At 35.4% G+C, this 16,706-nt stretch overlaps 1 protein-coding gene across 2 annotated transcripts in view; it reads left to right on the top strand.

The window, feature by feature from the left end:
* LOC146003979 (uncharacterized) overlaps nucleotides 1-16,706 on the top strand; it is a 65,956-nt gene that overhangs the window by 15,802 nt on the left and 33,448 nt on the right. For both annotated transcript variants that reach the window (XM_083142513.1, XM_083142511.1), the window contains exon 2: nucleotides 3,567-3,743. In XM_083142513.1, coding sequence (XP_082998639.1) covers nucleotides 3,613-3,743 — 131 coding nt within the window. In that variant the 5' untranslated portion in view covers nucleotides 3,567-3,612. The remainder of the gene's footprint in view (nucleotides 1-3,566; nucleotides 3,744-16,706) is intronic.

The raw sequence follows: 16,706 nt of genomic DNA, 5'->3' as shown, positions 1-16,706 counted from the left end.
GTAAAACACAACTGTGATCAAAATGTATTGAAGCGTATTTAAAAGTGTGTGTGCAGCTAACATATGTTGTATAGAAGGTAAAGGTAAAGTTCCCCGTGCACATAGCATTGTGCCATCAAGGCTTGAGGGGATATGACTGTAGGACCCGACATATTCTTGATCTCTGCCATTTTGGAGGTGGTAATCACAACCAACCTCCAGCGGCCTTTACCCCCCACGACCCATTGATTTGAGGATGGGTCAGTTCCAGAGCTGCTTTATGAAGAGGCAAAAACTGGAAAAATTCCGACCTTGGATCACCCACCCCAAGATTCATACCCGGGTCTTCTGCATGGCAGTTAGACACCCTGTCTGTTTTTTTTTTTACATTTGTAATAAAAGTAATGCACCTAAGCAGTAGTATTCCTCGTTTTCTCACTATTTTCTCTGTATTCTCATTGGAACAAACACAAATATCCATGTCCGCATCTGGGACCCCTGGCATTGCAGTGTGCTATGCTAACCAATCTGCCACGGAGGTTGACTAAACCACCAAAGCTATCAAGTATTGGTATAGTATTGCAATGCGCAACCCTGGGAACTCATCATAGATCTATTAACTGCTATGCAATCCAAGAAGAGTAGAATCAAACTGTTGGTCAAATTTTTCAGAATATAGTATTTTAGATAACTTAATCATCTTTGGCTGTGTGGTCATGCTTTTGGGCTCCAGCTATGGAACGTGTGTAGGTTTTAGTCTCCTTGGGGAAATTTAACTTTTCTCCTGAGATTTTGGCCTGTGTATGAACACTCACAGTCATGATTAAATTGGGGTAGCTATGAATGAGTAGCGTACCCCGATCATAAAAACCTTCAACGATGACTGGAGGTTTTAATCGTTCTGACCACACGTCACCCCATAACTGTTTGGATGATCTCCCACCTCAGAGCAGGATCAGGTGGGAGTGCAGCCGGCAGTTGGTAGGTAGGCCTGGCCCTCAATGGTCTATTATGTATGGCACGGGTTATGTATATTTTTAGTTTATAATCATTTCAAGGTGTGAGACCTTCATTGTTAATTCTTCACTATGTTAACAGAAAATATTAAATAGTTTTTGATTCAATGAACTAAAACAATACAAATTGAATGTTCCAATATATTACTATCAGGGAGAAATGTATTTAATTTTTAAAATATATATATTTTTAAACATAACCTGAAAGAAAAACAATAAAACCCAGTTTTGGTCACGTTTTATCTGAAAAAAAGAAAAGCAACCGGGTTGGGCAAAATGTCAACCCTGGAAAAGGATTAATCACACCTAAAGTGTGAAGTATTGGAATATTAATGTGCATTAGTCAATAATTGTTCCCTTGGTGCACTGGATGTGCGCAAGTGTCAACACTTTGAATGCTGATAATAAACATTTATTTATTGCGTGGGTTGCAATTTTCCATGGATCATCTCAGTTCACACATTGTATGTTGTGTACGCTTATGGATGTGATCTGCTGAAGAATTTTCCCCTTGTACTATATTTTTGCTTACTTCGTTGCAGTTTCCACAAGTGACAAATGGAACGACTGTGTTTAATATTGGGACAAAATAGTGATCCCTCATAAGTATGATTCATACTTCCCCATTGTACATTCTTTAAAATAAAAATAATTTTTAAATAGAGAAGCTAAGTTTTTGCATAACCAAATGCAATTCACATGGCAACAAGAGTCCTAACATATGTTGTAAAATATGTTGTTGGAAAGAATATTGATATAAACAAAAGCAAGGAGGCATTCACAAATGTATAATTTCACATATTTTTTTTTTTAGATATTGTGGAATCTTTATAAAATATGTTCTGTTATTATACTATTTAAATTTGATGAACGTTGTTAACTGTTAAAATATTTCTATGTTCCATTATATTCCAAAATTAATATGTTAATACCTCAACCATAATCTTGTCGTCTATTACCAGTATAGAAGGTACAAATATACTAAGTCATATTGTAAGAATATACCAGCATTTAATATTAAGAGATAGTAGATAATCTGGTAGTATTTACCTTGGTGTTTAATGTGAGAGATGTATGTGCTCCCTCGATTGCCGAATTTCTGAATTGGTTGAATGTTGCAAAAGAGAATTTTACTACTTCACCTTTCAAGTGCTTTCTGTTTTTTGTGCATTTTTGTAAGTACCATTTAGGGACCCTTGATAGAGCTAGAAGTGGCTCGTTGAACTGCAGACCGGATTCTTGTAAAGTTAAATAATTTGTACACATTAGGTTGTGCATTTAACATGGCCATATTTGATGCTCCACAATTGTTCCAACCCACCTAATACATGGTTAAAGATTTTGAAAGATGAACTTTTCAATTGCATGAATTTTTTTTATGTGGGAAATAAGAACTATTTGACATAGAGAGATAAGATGAGTTTTATTTTGATTGAAATGTTTATTGGATTCAGAGGAAGTATGATGTTGAGATTGTAGCTTGATACAGGCAGAGTTAGATGAAGTAAAAAGAGAATTTTCTTATAAAATTATGTTTTGCATGCCCTTGCGATCCCCACTTTAAGCCAAAATGAACATTAAAATTTAAAAATGTAGTATCACTATGTTCCTACACTTGTAATTTATCATAAGAAAACAATACATGTATCAGGAGGGAAAAGGAGTGTTGGCATCTAAATGTTCCTAAGTAGCCTAATGTAGTTAATTTCTTGAATTTGTGTATGGTACCACAAATATTCATTCTGTGCAAAACAGTTGCGTTTTCAGGGATTTAAGAAAAATTCAAGAAATGTATGAGAAAACCAAAATTTCATGGAGAAAATGTGTTTTTTAAATTTCGACCACCTCTGTTTGGCACTTATTTAGTGCACCATGAGGATAATTTTTTTTAAACAAGACTAAGTTCCTTCTCATATCCTATCATGCATTTTTAGTACATATTATTGCATAATTCACACACACACACACACACATACATGCATTGCCACGGGCCCCTACTCTCATAACTCCAATATTTGGAGCCACAAGTTAGGTAACACTGCTTCTTCTTCTGGATAGTCAGTTGCGACTATCAGTTCCTACCCAGAGATGAGAGAAGTGACACCAAATTGTACACGTCACTAAATAAAATTCAAAGATGTTCAAATTAAAATGCCGAAAACTTCAATACTGATTCATGAGTGTTGCATACTTATTCATACAAATAAGAATAATATTGCGTTGGGTCCTATTCTCACAGACAGTGATAAGTAAATTATCTCACAACAGAATGCCTTTACTGATGACAGCAAGAACTCAACTGCAAGGTATAGCTACACAGATTGTTATTTTACTACAATTGTGCAAATTTGCATTCACCCAAGGACCAAATCCTTTGAGGAAAGAGTAAATAATTTCGTTTTTTTTTTTTTAATTTATTTCTTCACTGCACATTCAAAGAACAGACTTGGAAACCTGTGTGTTAAAGGTCAAACATTCTGATTAACTCAAATGAGACAAATAAGGAAGTATTGTATAAATAATTGTTAAGTACACTTTTATTTTATGCAGTTATTTCTTTGTTCTTGACAGGTATTTGTTTACATTGAATATATAACTGTAAATTGTCAGAACGAAAATGGATGATTACGAGAAACTTACAGATGAAGAAATATTGAAAACATTTGAAAGTTTGAAAAATGAGCTAATGGCAGAGCTTTCTAAATTGCCTGAATCAATTCGAAATGAAGCTGTTCATTTGAATATAAGGTGAGTTGCATGAATGCTAAATGTATTTCAAATTTCACAAGCAATTTATGTTATATACATCTTTGATCTCTTCCACGTCTATATGTTATTCCACTTCTTGATGTGCCTTCTGATCATTGTAATTAGATGTTTGATGAATAGTATTCTGAGCAAATTTAGCTAGGTTGTCACTGTAGTGTAAATATTATTAACGATTATTTTGTATGTGAATACAGTGTTTGTGTGCATGTTATATGGATGTCCACTTTTAGTGCTGCTAGAAACTAAATCAGATCTAGTGAGCAAGATGATTGAGTAAATCATCTAAACGCACAGCCATGAAAATAGGTGACTGGACTGAATTGAGCTGGTGCCACATGTTGGAAATGCAAAGCGAGATCAGCACATTACTCACTGGTTGCCATGCACTGTGTGGCTTCCACGGGACTCTATAGCCTCTCTCTGGGGCATACAGTTGTCATCCCTGACCTTTCAAGCAAATACTGTCAGTTTGTATCACATGGATTACAAAGGCCAACTCTACAATGAGACCTTTCATTGTCTAAACCTTCCGAACACATAGGGTTGTGCTCTGGCGTGGCAGCAGGGCAAACTTCTGCAACCCACCTAATTTCATGGCCATGCGATTAAGTGCCTTTCAGAGTCATGTTCCATGTGGGGTAAAAATATATGAATTTGAGGCATGTTCATTTTACACCCATGTCCAAAATTCAAGCAAATTAAAATATTAGAAAACAGATCATTACCGAAAGGTGCACACTTGGAAATCTCCTGGCTGCAACGGCTTGAACCTTCTGATAACTGAAGTGGCATTACTGTAATACTGAAACAAAAGAGCTCTGATGTACATCAAAGTACAGAGCATAAATCATGGCAACTATTTTTTCTTGCAAGAATGCAGGACCAACACAATAATTCCAATAGAAGAGGACATTGTAGGTCATGTGTACCAGAGGTTGTCAGGGAAGTGCCATATAAAATTAGTAAAAAATGTGTTTTACTCACAAGGCTATACAGGCAGTACAAAAACTAAAGACATGTACACAAATTGCCCTATGAATCCTCAAACTATTTAAACTAGTTCCCCAGAGTGTTCACAACATGCTGCCAATGATGTGAGAAGCATTGAATACCAATACCATTCTATTGTGAGCAGTGGCGTGCAGTGCTAAATCAGGCAGGGGAACAGGTGACCTTCACTTGCCCCCCCCCCCACCACCCATGCCTGTCGTAATATAATGCAGTAGACCAAGTAAAATTCAACCCTTACTGAAATGAACTAAAAAAAATATATGATACATGTGTTACAAATTGTCAGAGGTGACATACATGAAGCATGTTAAAATTATGACAATAACATTGTTAAACCAAATATGATATAATGTAAAGAAAACATTAAAAACAAAATTGTTGATGCACAACAAAGAGAAAATAATGAAAGCAATTTATAAGTGATGAGAGGAAATAAATGTTTGGTCAAATCCTGTTCATCTCTCTATTTGTAGATTACATTGACTTTTTTTTTTTGTAGAGTTGAGTATTCTTGTAATTCAAACGTCCTCAATGAAATAATTACATTCAGATGGCCGAGTTTTTTCATGACGTCCGTTAGATTTGTACAAATTGTGACAAAACCCGAACTGTTCCAAACTCCCTTCTCAGGAGCAAACAAGGACAACAATAATTTGCTGCTTGAAGAGTATCCAGTTAATCATTTTACAGAGTTGTAGTAACTTGTTTGAAAATGCCTTGTGTATGATTTCGTTTTAGTCTTTAATCCAGTTAGGATAGGTATTGGTTTGCTGTCTTTTCTGTAAAGTTCAATGAACTAAAAGTCTTCGTCTTCAGCCAGTCGATCATATAACATTCACAACCGTCCGCTCGCAACATTCGCTTTCTTGTCCTGCCGCTGCATGCATCTTGGGCCTTGGCTTAGGGCTGGTGGAACGGATGTGAGCTGTTCCCTCGGAAGCTATTTTGCAGCATTTAGCCAAAGCATTTAGCAGATGCTTAGACTATAGAACATTTTTCCAGTTCGTTATGAATGGCAGCGCAATTTTGCAATGAAATTAGGAAAATAATGGACTTACTACACTCAAAACTATCACTAAGACGCAATTAAACTTTAGCACATAGCAAGAATTCGAAGGAAAAGGAATTCGCTATGTCTCTCGCAGGGAACAGCTAGAGAGTTCAGCTTCCGTGGTGAGGATCGTTTACCTTTGCACGTGATCGGAAATACTAGGCATCAGGCCGTAGAGGGATGAACGATGAGGGTAGGTGAAGTAAACAAACGCCCAATCACGGTGAATGTTTTTCTTCAGCGTTACTTTTGGAAATGTTGATTTTGGGAGAAAGAAGTGTTCTTATTATGTTATTATAGATATTTGAAATAGCTTCAATGGTCGATAAGTAGGAGGGAACAGCCTGTTCCCGCTGTTCCATGGAGGGACCGTCACTGCGTGTGAGTCAGGTCATCTCATGTTTCATGGTGATGACAATGTCATTTTGAGTCCAAAACAGTCTCCTGCACAGGTGTTCCTTTACTTTAGGTACGAGGTCGACATCATATTGGGATGGCATGTTCTCATGTGCTCAGTGCGATAACCATACTTCACACTGCTATCTAGCTGGCCCCCATGCCAGAGTGGTTAGCACATCGCGCTACGATGCCAGGGGTCCCGGATTCAAATCTCAGCTTGAGCCTGGATGTTTGTGTGTGTCCATCAATTTCATCAGGTCATCACTCAACCCCATCTTTGCAAATTAGCCAAAAGTGGCACAAAAAGTGAAGTAAAATAAAGCAAATTAACCAATCACACTGCCATCTAAAGACAAAATGTTCTGCTACTTGTGACTCACTGTTCGGAATGCAAGATCTTACTTGTAATGTACTATAGTTACTTTTGTTTTTGTACTGCAATGTAGCCTTGTGTCTAATACACACATGTAGAACAATACTTTTTTTTATGAATTTTTTTGGCACTTCCTTACCAACCTCTGGCAGTTATGACCTGCATTGTCCATACAGTGTCCTCTTCTATTTGTGTATTTCAAATTTTTGTTCTGGTCCTGTATTCTTGCCAGAGAATGTTGCTATTACTTATTACTATGCATAAGCCACGGTGATCTAGTTGGTACGGCGTGAGACCCGAGTTAGATTCTTGGGGTGTGTGATCCAAGGTCAGAATTTTTCAGGCCTTGACCCTACATAAAATTGGCTCTGGGGCTCTCCCAGCCTGAAATCAATGGGAAACTGTGTAAAAGATAGCCAGAGCATGGTGCTAATCACATCACCTCCAAAATGGCCAAGATTGAGAATGTGTGGAGCCCTATGTCCTCATCCACTAGATGTGCCTTCATGGCATGGTGCTGTGTACGTGGGGAGTTTTACCTTTGCCATGACTTATAACTAGGGCTAGGATTTTGATGACCTAAAAATTCGTAAAAAATGCCCTTAAAAAGATGCATTTATGACCTAAAAATTGCCAAAAAATGACTTTAAAAATGACCTAAAAACCGTTAAAAATTCCTAAGTAAAATTTTATTTGCACTTCAAATTACAGCAACTCTAGTATGCAACTTTTGACAAATTATGAGAGGTTACTGTTCAGTTTTGAGTTGCATTGTGTAACGAATATTTTCTGTAAATTTTCAAAAAGAAATGAATGACGATTGTCAGCTAGCACACTTTTATACATAGAAAAGCTCCTTTCATCATCAGCAGAGGTAATAGGGGCATATTTAAAACATACAATGTCACTTGATTCTAATTCGGTTTCAGAGTCTGGCAATGAAAACGTTTTCCCACACAATACGTCACGAATATAACATATTATTGTATATCCTGCATTTTTCCCTAGCACTTTCTGCATCTTTTCTCTCACTTGTATTCCAACAGTACCTGGAACTGCTTCCAAACTATCCTGAACTTTGTTAAGGACATTAACTTGATCAACCAATGTAGCTCCAGATGTCTCGAGTGAAGTTATGGCAGAAGGTAGGAAGCCGAAGTTGGACTTTATATAGCATAATTTTCCCTCCATTTCGGGATCAGCCAAGAGTTCCTGTGCTTGTCTTATACACAATGCTTCACTGCTGTCGAATGAGGTTACAACTTTTTCACAACTTTATAATTTTCACAATAGTAACCACAAGCCTCTAACCATGTACCCCATCTAGTAAGAATAGGAGCTGGTGGCAAAGGCACATCAGGTGCATGAGACCTAAAAGCTAACACTCGTGATGGCGACTTGAGGAAAATCTTCTTAATGTTTGCAATCAGTTGGTCTACATCAGAAAAGTGACTTCGCAGTTCTTCAGCAATACGGTGACACGCATGTGCAAGACATGTTACATGTACCATTTTCGAGTACAGACCTTTCAGAGAATTCCCTGCTTTAACCATGTACGGTGCCGCATATGTTACGAAAAGCAACACCTTGTCATATTGAATGCCGTCGGGCCACAATAACTGCATCACGTTATTGAAAACTTTGCCGATCGTTGAATAATTCACTTTTTCTAGACATTCACAATTTATTAGAAACACTTGAGTAGACTCTGATTCCTGCATCGTACCAATCGCTACATTTGCAATGTACCGTCCGAGTGAGTAGGTACTTTCGTCAATTGACACCCATATTTTTTTACCATGAATTTGATCCACTGTTTGGTTGTAGCATTTCTTGACATAATTTTTCCTTAGCGTGGAAGAATCTGGTATCGATTTCCCAGTATGTTTTTCCAAGAATGCTCGAAGTTTAGGATTATTTAGTTTACTTAGAGGAATGTCAGCAGAAATAAAAGTGTCGCACAGTTCTTCAGAAATAACAGAGGATTTGGAGGAACACTCACCCATTAACAATTGCACCGTCCTCTTCTGATCTTGAATTTGCTTCAGAGCTGCTTTGTGTTTCTCACGGTTGACATGTTGCTCCACCGTGAATTTCTTTTCCGCAGCAACTCTTACACCACAAAGCTGACAGAATAATACTGATCCGTCCGTACTGAACGTATTTTCACCATACTGGGACACAAACTGTTTTAATTTGTACTGTGTACTTTGCTTGGTTTTTGGCATCTTGTCCAATCCTTCGAAAACCTGCTCTACTGAACACTGCACCAAAGTAAATTCTCGCAATAAACAGGAAGTTCGACAGTGGCCAGATCACACGTTCCATCCATTCACTTCAAGGAACACAACAATTGGCATGAGCAGATTAGAAGATAAGATTAGGCAGGGCAACGACTTTCTTCTCCTGGGGCAAAATTGCGAGCTGTTTTGAACTTCTAACAATTGAATTTCATTGTAAGGAAATCGTTATATTCGTGTTGTTTATTTTCTTCTGAGACGGATGGAAGGTAGCTGCGGTTTCATATATTTTAAATTGTCTAGGGAAGATATGAAAAAATAGGATATTTATTCATCTTAATCCTTTCACGTTAATGCTGCCCATGCACTCGCAGCGTACAAGTGCTCTGGAAAACTAAGAAAATAAAAAAAATGAGCAAAAAATGACTTAAAATGCCAAAAAATGACTTATACAACCCATAATGGCAAAAAATGCAAAAAAATGCCCCAACAAATAGTGCTTAAAAGTTTCAGCACGACATGAAACATATAAATATTAAAAGATTTGGGTTTCTTATTCACCAGAAAAAAAGATGCAATTTCATCAAAATCCTAGCCCTACTTATAACCAAACCCTCATGCAAAAACATTAAGGTAAGGACTATATGCCAAAGACATATTAAAGAAATAAATATAGTCCGCATGAGGGTTCCATAACAACAGGTCAGTGGTCAGTTAATAAGAAGTGTGGTAACCCTAATGGGCCCACACATGCTTTGCAGCAATGTTGCATGCTCTCTACGAGGTGGCTCAAGAGTATTGCAGGCAGCTGGTCCCATTCCTCACAAAGACCTGTATGGAGCTGTGGAAGTGCCTTTGGTGGCAGCTGATGGGCTGCAACTTGTTTCTCTAATGCATACCATGCATGCAAAATAGGATTCATACCTGTTGACCTTGGTAGCCTGTCAAGAAAATCATCCGCCAGGTTGGCTCAGTGCAGACATGCATTTTCGTTCATGAATGTGAAGTCTGGACTGGCTGCAACTCTTGACTAGTCTCATGGAAATATATGGATTCACCCGGAAATAATTACAACACAAATGTTTTTTGTGCCAGATTGTGTGGAATGATATAGTGAATAACATATTAAAAATCTGTCATCCAAATGTTTGGGGAAAATCCGCCATCTTGAAAAATGGCGACAAAAATTCAACTTAAAAATTAAAAAATAAATTAATATCTCAAAAAAATTTTGCATTGTACACAAAAAGTGAAGATGACCAAAATGAAAGAACAGAAAATTCGCTAAATTATGGTTTTTGTTTGATAGAGCTACCATACATCTTAATTGAATTACAAGGATTCAAATATTTTCTTTAAATTTTTCAATTAGCGAAAATGTTGTTTTCTGACACAAAGAACAGGAAATATGTAAGAAACTATGTAATTTATGTCCTAATGTCACTCAACCAAATTCATAGCTTATGATTTCCTCTAGAGATTTGTTTTTGTTTCGTGCCTTTAGAGTCAGGGGTTGAGGAGATATGGAGTTTTATGCAGTCATGTGTTTCCCTAACTTTACGTGTTCCATTTCATTTGGCTAATTGCAAAGATGAGGACTGATGATAATATAGTGATATGGATGAAGGGACAATATGGATAACACACGAGCCTCACAGAGGATTATGCTGACTGTGAGTCTAGATGCCAGAACCTCGCTAGTCTTCGAAATGCAGTTCAAGGTGTACTGCTTGGAAGTGTGGCACTTTTCTGGTGGTCATAGGTTACCATAGTTTTAACAGCATTACCTCCGTAAATGATCTCAAGGATTTGTAGTAGACCTGAATCTTCCATTTGATAAACAACACATCTAAGGAAACTCATCTTGATATGAAGACCACCCAGCCTTAGTATGAGCTACTTCAGAGGACTATTTGAGTTCTCATTTGCTAGAATACAGAGTGCATTCAGAAATATTGGTTGATCAAATGTGATGATGTTTGTGTGATTTACCTCTTTGATTGCCCACAAATACAGTGCAATGTGGATTGAATGCATATCTGGAGGTAAGGAAATTGCTGGTTTCCCTGGATGATTTACTTTTTTCGTTTATTTGCCGCAGGACCTACTACAGACGGATGTACGTTGTGCCATCCATGCGTGTTGGTGATTATCCATTCATCCATCCTTATCTTCGTGATGACCCCTTGTGCCTCTAGATATTGATTTTTCGGATTGATTTGATTTGTTTAATGTATATTAGGTTGTTTTCCTGCAACTTTTTGCTATCATGAAGATAATTGATTGATTTAGTTGCTGTTGTAAGTCCACTTTATCCACAGTAAGGCTAATCGGGACTGGACCTACAGTTTAAAGTGCGATCCTAACCACTGTGCAATGTGCCTCCACCGTGTAAGGAATGTGTGCGCCAATCGTGAAGATAAGGATGGATGAATGGACAATCACAAACATACAAGGTGTGGCTAGAAAAAAACCAGATTGTTGCTACAAAATCTTTTATTGGTTATATTGTACAATACGAACATTATCCCCTTCAAAGTACTCCCCATAACTATCGATACACCACTCCATACGAATCTTCTATTTATGGAAGCAGTGCTGGAAATTATTTTCTGAAACCATGTTCATGACCTCATCGCATTTTGTTTCCACACATTCTGTGGTCGTAAATCTGGTTCCTTTCTGGGAATAAAAAAAAGTCACACAGAGTGATATCCAGTGAATAGGGTAGCTGTTCTAACACTGGAATCCCATGCTTGGCCAAAAAAGCCTTGACTGGCAGGAGCATTGTGCTGATGAAGAAGACATGACTTGGTTTTTCACAAATCAGGTCATCCTCTTCTTACTCGCTCACGAAAGGTCGTCAGCACCGTAATGTAATAATGTTGGTTGTTTTGCAATAGCTCGAATACTCAAGCGACGATCTTATCGAATCAATTCACTGACATTTGCAATGTTTGATTTCGTTTTTGACGTGCAAGGCCATCCAGGATGCGAGTCATCCGCAATCACTTCTCATCCCTCTTTTTAAACCTTTGAAACCACTCAAACACTTGCGTGCATGATAAACACTCATCTCCGTATACTTCCTTCAACAAACCATAAGTTTCTGTGGCAGATTTTCCGAGTTTCATAAGAAACTTCAAATTGATATGCTGTTCCACTTTCACACTTAACATTTTTCCGACGGAGCATAGATGTACGGTTCACTTTGTCCACAAGCTACAGCGGAACTGAGTGCCGCACACCCTGGAAAAAGCAAAGTGAATTTCAAATGAACATATTTCTGAGATACATTCAATAATCATTAGCCTCCTCAATTCAGAAGAAGACGTTAATGAAAGTTCAAGCTCTTTGAGGTGCTGAAAATTTATTATCTGCATTTGTTTCAACAATGAAAGATAACAGGATAATGTTGCTCTGTGCCTTCAGTACATTACGATGCTCGATATTCTTCGGGATTCCATTAAAGCCGAGCATATTGGGAAGTGGAGTTTACATCTTCAATCACTTACTCGTATGTTCTCCTTTTGCTGCATCAGGGGCAACACCTGTGCTACAAGTGCACGTCTGTATGTAGAGGAAATGATAAATTTAACATGTTAGCACCAGGTATCTAAGAAAAATTCTGCAATGGACTCCAAGGCAAAGTAACCGGTTTAGAACCATATTTTACCGTATCATATTAGTTGAATGTATTGACAGTGGCGATGAATAGGGATGGGGGCATGGGAAGCAGTTTCACCTTCCCCCTACACACACTTTTTGTCCCCACACTATGGTCTCTTAATTCTAAGCATTGTCTACCAGTGGATTTGACCCAAAATCATCTGCCCGAATTCCATTTTCAATACGATTCTTTCTAATTACAACCAGTAGACAGTAAACTATCCTTGCCTCTCCCCCCCCCCCCAACTCACTGCTCAGTTAAGACACCTAATCGCCGCTACTGTGTGCATGCATATTTAAACAAGAAAAGCAACATGTAAATAACAAACGCCACGTGAATGAAACACTGCAGAAAACAATGTATGATGTTCTCACCAATATCATAATCATGCTACGATGCCAGGGATCCCTGATTCGAATTCCAGCCTGGACATGTATGTTTGTGAGTGTTCATTTATCAATTTCATTATATCATCACTCATTCCCATTTTCACAAATTAGCCAAAGGTGGTCAGTGCGTTGCATAACTCACCAACGGTCACATCTAAGTAGGACCTTTTAACGTGTTTGCGTGTCAAGCCTTGTGCACCCATGGCTTTTTAGATCAGTGTTTTAACTTGGTGGGAATATGGCAGTTTTATGTGTGTGGTTTCAGATGGCCAAGTGTTCCTTTTTATTCTTTTTTACCAAGCCATACGAAAATTCCTAAGTCCTTGTCATATCTGATTCTGGCAAAGTGTAGTCACACTGGCCTAGTATGGTAACCTGATGAAGGATCAGTAGAATCCTAGAATGTTGTTTTTTCGTTAAAATCAATACTCTAATGGTATTTTATTAATTTATTTTCTTGATTGACATCATTATACAATATGCCGGTATCCATTTTCACTTTTAACATATACTTTTGGAATGCTGGTCGTTCCATTACAATATTCAAATCACACTTGTATTTTCCTTCTAATATACACTTTGTGTACAAACCCACTGCAAAAATTATAGCAGCGGGAATGCACACAAATCATTGACCGGTCAAACACAAAACATCGCATAATTGCATTCGTCTTTCTCGCCGCTTTTTCCCGTAATTAAACTCAATCTTTCATTTTTAACAATACCTGAATACCAATCTTTTATACACTCATATCAACCTCTACTTTTCTTAAAATTACATACTAATCTTTTAGATGATATGCGGACTCCTTCCTTCTTCTTGTATTTCACATTCGCTTTCCTCGTAACGCCACTGTAGCGTTGTGTTTTATTCTCATTATTTACTTCATTGTATAATAATCCTTGCACCTGGATCCCCCTTTTGTGCCAGCCCTGGCTGTTGGCTTAAAGCCACAAATTTTTCAATTAAAATTATTATTTTTTTAATTACCTGTCATAAAAATATATATACAAACACTATTCAAAATAAACTTTTGTTGTTCATTATATACATCCAAATCTCAACACTGCCCTCGTCGTTTTCTTTTCATAGATTGTTCAAGCCCTAACTTTTGCACCCTGCAAACAAACACCTCTGGGCATCACCTGTTGTACATATATATCAATCTTATTTTTATTACTGCATACACATACCCCTCTACTAAACATTCACTTGCATTTTTGGCATTGCTGATGTCCCTTTGAATTTTTATAAACAATTCTACATAGCTGTATTTTTGCCCTTTCAAAAATTGTAGTCTTTTTATTACCTTGCTCCATTCCAGTTCATTTTATTTTCCCTTACTTTAGCTTTCCCCCTATTTCCTGCTTGCAATTGGGGGCAATTGCAACCTTGGGTCGGGGAAAATAAAAAAAAATAAAAAATAAACAAAACATAGCCATTCTCAAATATCTAATAACATAATAACTAATTATAACATCATATCAAAACCACAACATTTTATCAAAACTTAACTGCAAACAACCTAATTCTTCCTTCTTGCATCTGAGTCAATATATTTTTCTTTTATCTAATCAATGCTTTAAAAATCACATTAATACTTTTACTTACTATTATATATTAAATACTTAAATACTTTTATTACTAATTAAATAATATTTATTAATAATATTTAAAAATTATAGCCCTTGTTTTAAAAATACTAATTATATTACTTACCGTTCATTCACTAAATAAAAATATCAAAACATTAATTATTTCATTAATAAAAATAATAAAATACAATATAATCGCAAATAAAAAAATAATTACTCAATACAAATAATTTCTTCACCAATTTTTAAACTTAATATAATCCTATTGCTTTTACAAAAATCTCAATTAAAAACAATTTGCTTAAAAAACATTCAACTTAATAACCTACCTCAACTTATTATTTAAACTTAAATCAAATAATTTGATAAATTATTACTAGCAAAATAACAAAACAAATAAATAACTATAATATTAAATAAATATAACAATATTTTAATCATATCTTATTTACAAAAAAATAAATTAATTGCAAATATATTTAAAATAATAAAATAAAATAAATATAATATTTCCCCTTATTTCATTATATTATTTTATACAATTAATTAATATACCTTCACACTTCAATATTCATATACATAGTGAAATATATAAAATAACTTGTCAATACAGTAATACTTGTTATATATTTATAAATTTCCTATTTCTTGCACTACATGGATGGATGCTGCTAACTTTTCCCTTATCTACTCTTTAAATTATATTTCCCAATTAAATTCCACTCTTCCTTATTCTAAACTAATAATAATAATAAAACAAACTTTCCTTATTTTTAATTTAATCAAAAACCATAAAAATCAAAAATACATTAATTAATTATTTTAATTTCAACATTCATAATCATTTCAACAATCAATACAATTTATTAAACTCTAAAACATCCAAAATTAACGAAAACAAATTGTGAACTTTAACATAAACTATCACATTTCAAACCAATTGTTCTAATTTAAAAAAAAATCAACTTTTGCAGTTGTACTACAGTTCCTTGCTGTGTTGAACTTCACAAAAATCTACACAAGGTGTTAATTGAAATAATATATACAAAATATTGACTGCTGATTTTTCAACAATTGAATTGTCACATTTTAATATAAAAATTAATAACTTCTCACATCTGGATTTTATTGGTCTAGCTATTATTGCTAACAACAAATAACAAAAAAATATCTTGTAATTACTCCAATACACTCACAAACAAAACTTCCAAATTCAGCTTAAATTGCATTTGTTCATCACTATACTTCAATACACTTGAATACATTAATATTTTCATTTTCAAAATTACCATCTATTATCAATCGATATTATAATATAATTTTCTTATCCTTACAAAAAACTATTCCCTTGGTGTCCATATATATCATTGGTTCTATTAATTTCACCTACATCCTAACACTGTATTATTTGCAAATTTTATATTAATAAAAAATCAAATTTAAAACAATCCAAAAAACTCATATCTCCATATTATTAATTAACAATATAAAATAACAAAAAACATAAACATTTTTAGCAAAAATAAAAAACAAAACAAAATATGCAAATCTACAACAAATATATTATCTCCGCAACTACAACCATAATATAAACTATATTCTAATATATAAAAAAATCTCTTTAGCTTACTTAAAATCACCCACTAACAATTGCTAATACACCTTAAACTCATTTCCTTTAATTACTACTTAAATAAATTAATATCTCTTATCCCTATACCTAACCTCACAATACTTCTAACTACTCCTACAATATAATGCCAATATCATCATATAATCTTCTTCAACACTATAACCTGCTACTTCTCTAAAACCTTATAAACTAAAAAATTAATTTTCATCAATAAATACTATAGTGCAATTTCTTCTCTCAAACCTAATTAATTTTTAAAAAAACTGTTCATTGTCTTCTACTTAAATAAAAACCATCTAAAATAAAACAAAAAATATATAACATGCAAATTTCCGCACATTCATAACCTTCTGTAAACTTGGATTTGGGTGCGGTTTTCAACAGAAAGCACTCAAGGCGCTGTGGATCGATCTTATCTCGCCTGTCTTCAATCCACATACACTTGCTACCCTTTGGTGAAATAAAATCAAAAACAACAGAAAAGCTGCGGTTACTGAGAAGGTTTCTAGAAACCAGATACGATCAGTTACCCCACGTGCGGAGAGGCCCACACATAAAAACACCACATATAAACAACCGA

This window comes from Lepisma saccharinum, chromosome 21 (assembly GCF_977018435.1).
Source record: "Lepisma saccharinum chromosome 21, izLepSacc3.1, whole genome shotgun sequence".
Taxonomy (NCBI): Eukaryota; Metazoa; Arthropoda; class Insecta; order Zygentoma; family Lepismatidae; genus Lepisma; species Lepisma saccharinum.
Note: the sequence above shows the minus strand (reverse complement) of the source record. Positions and strands in the feature narration are given on the sequence as shown.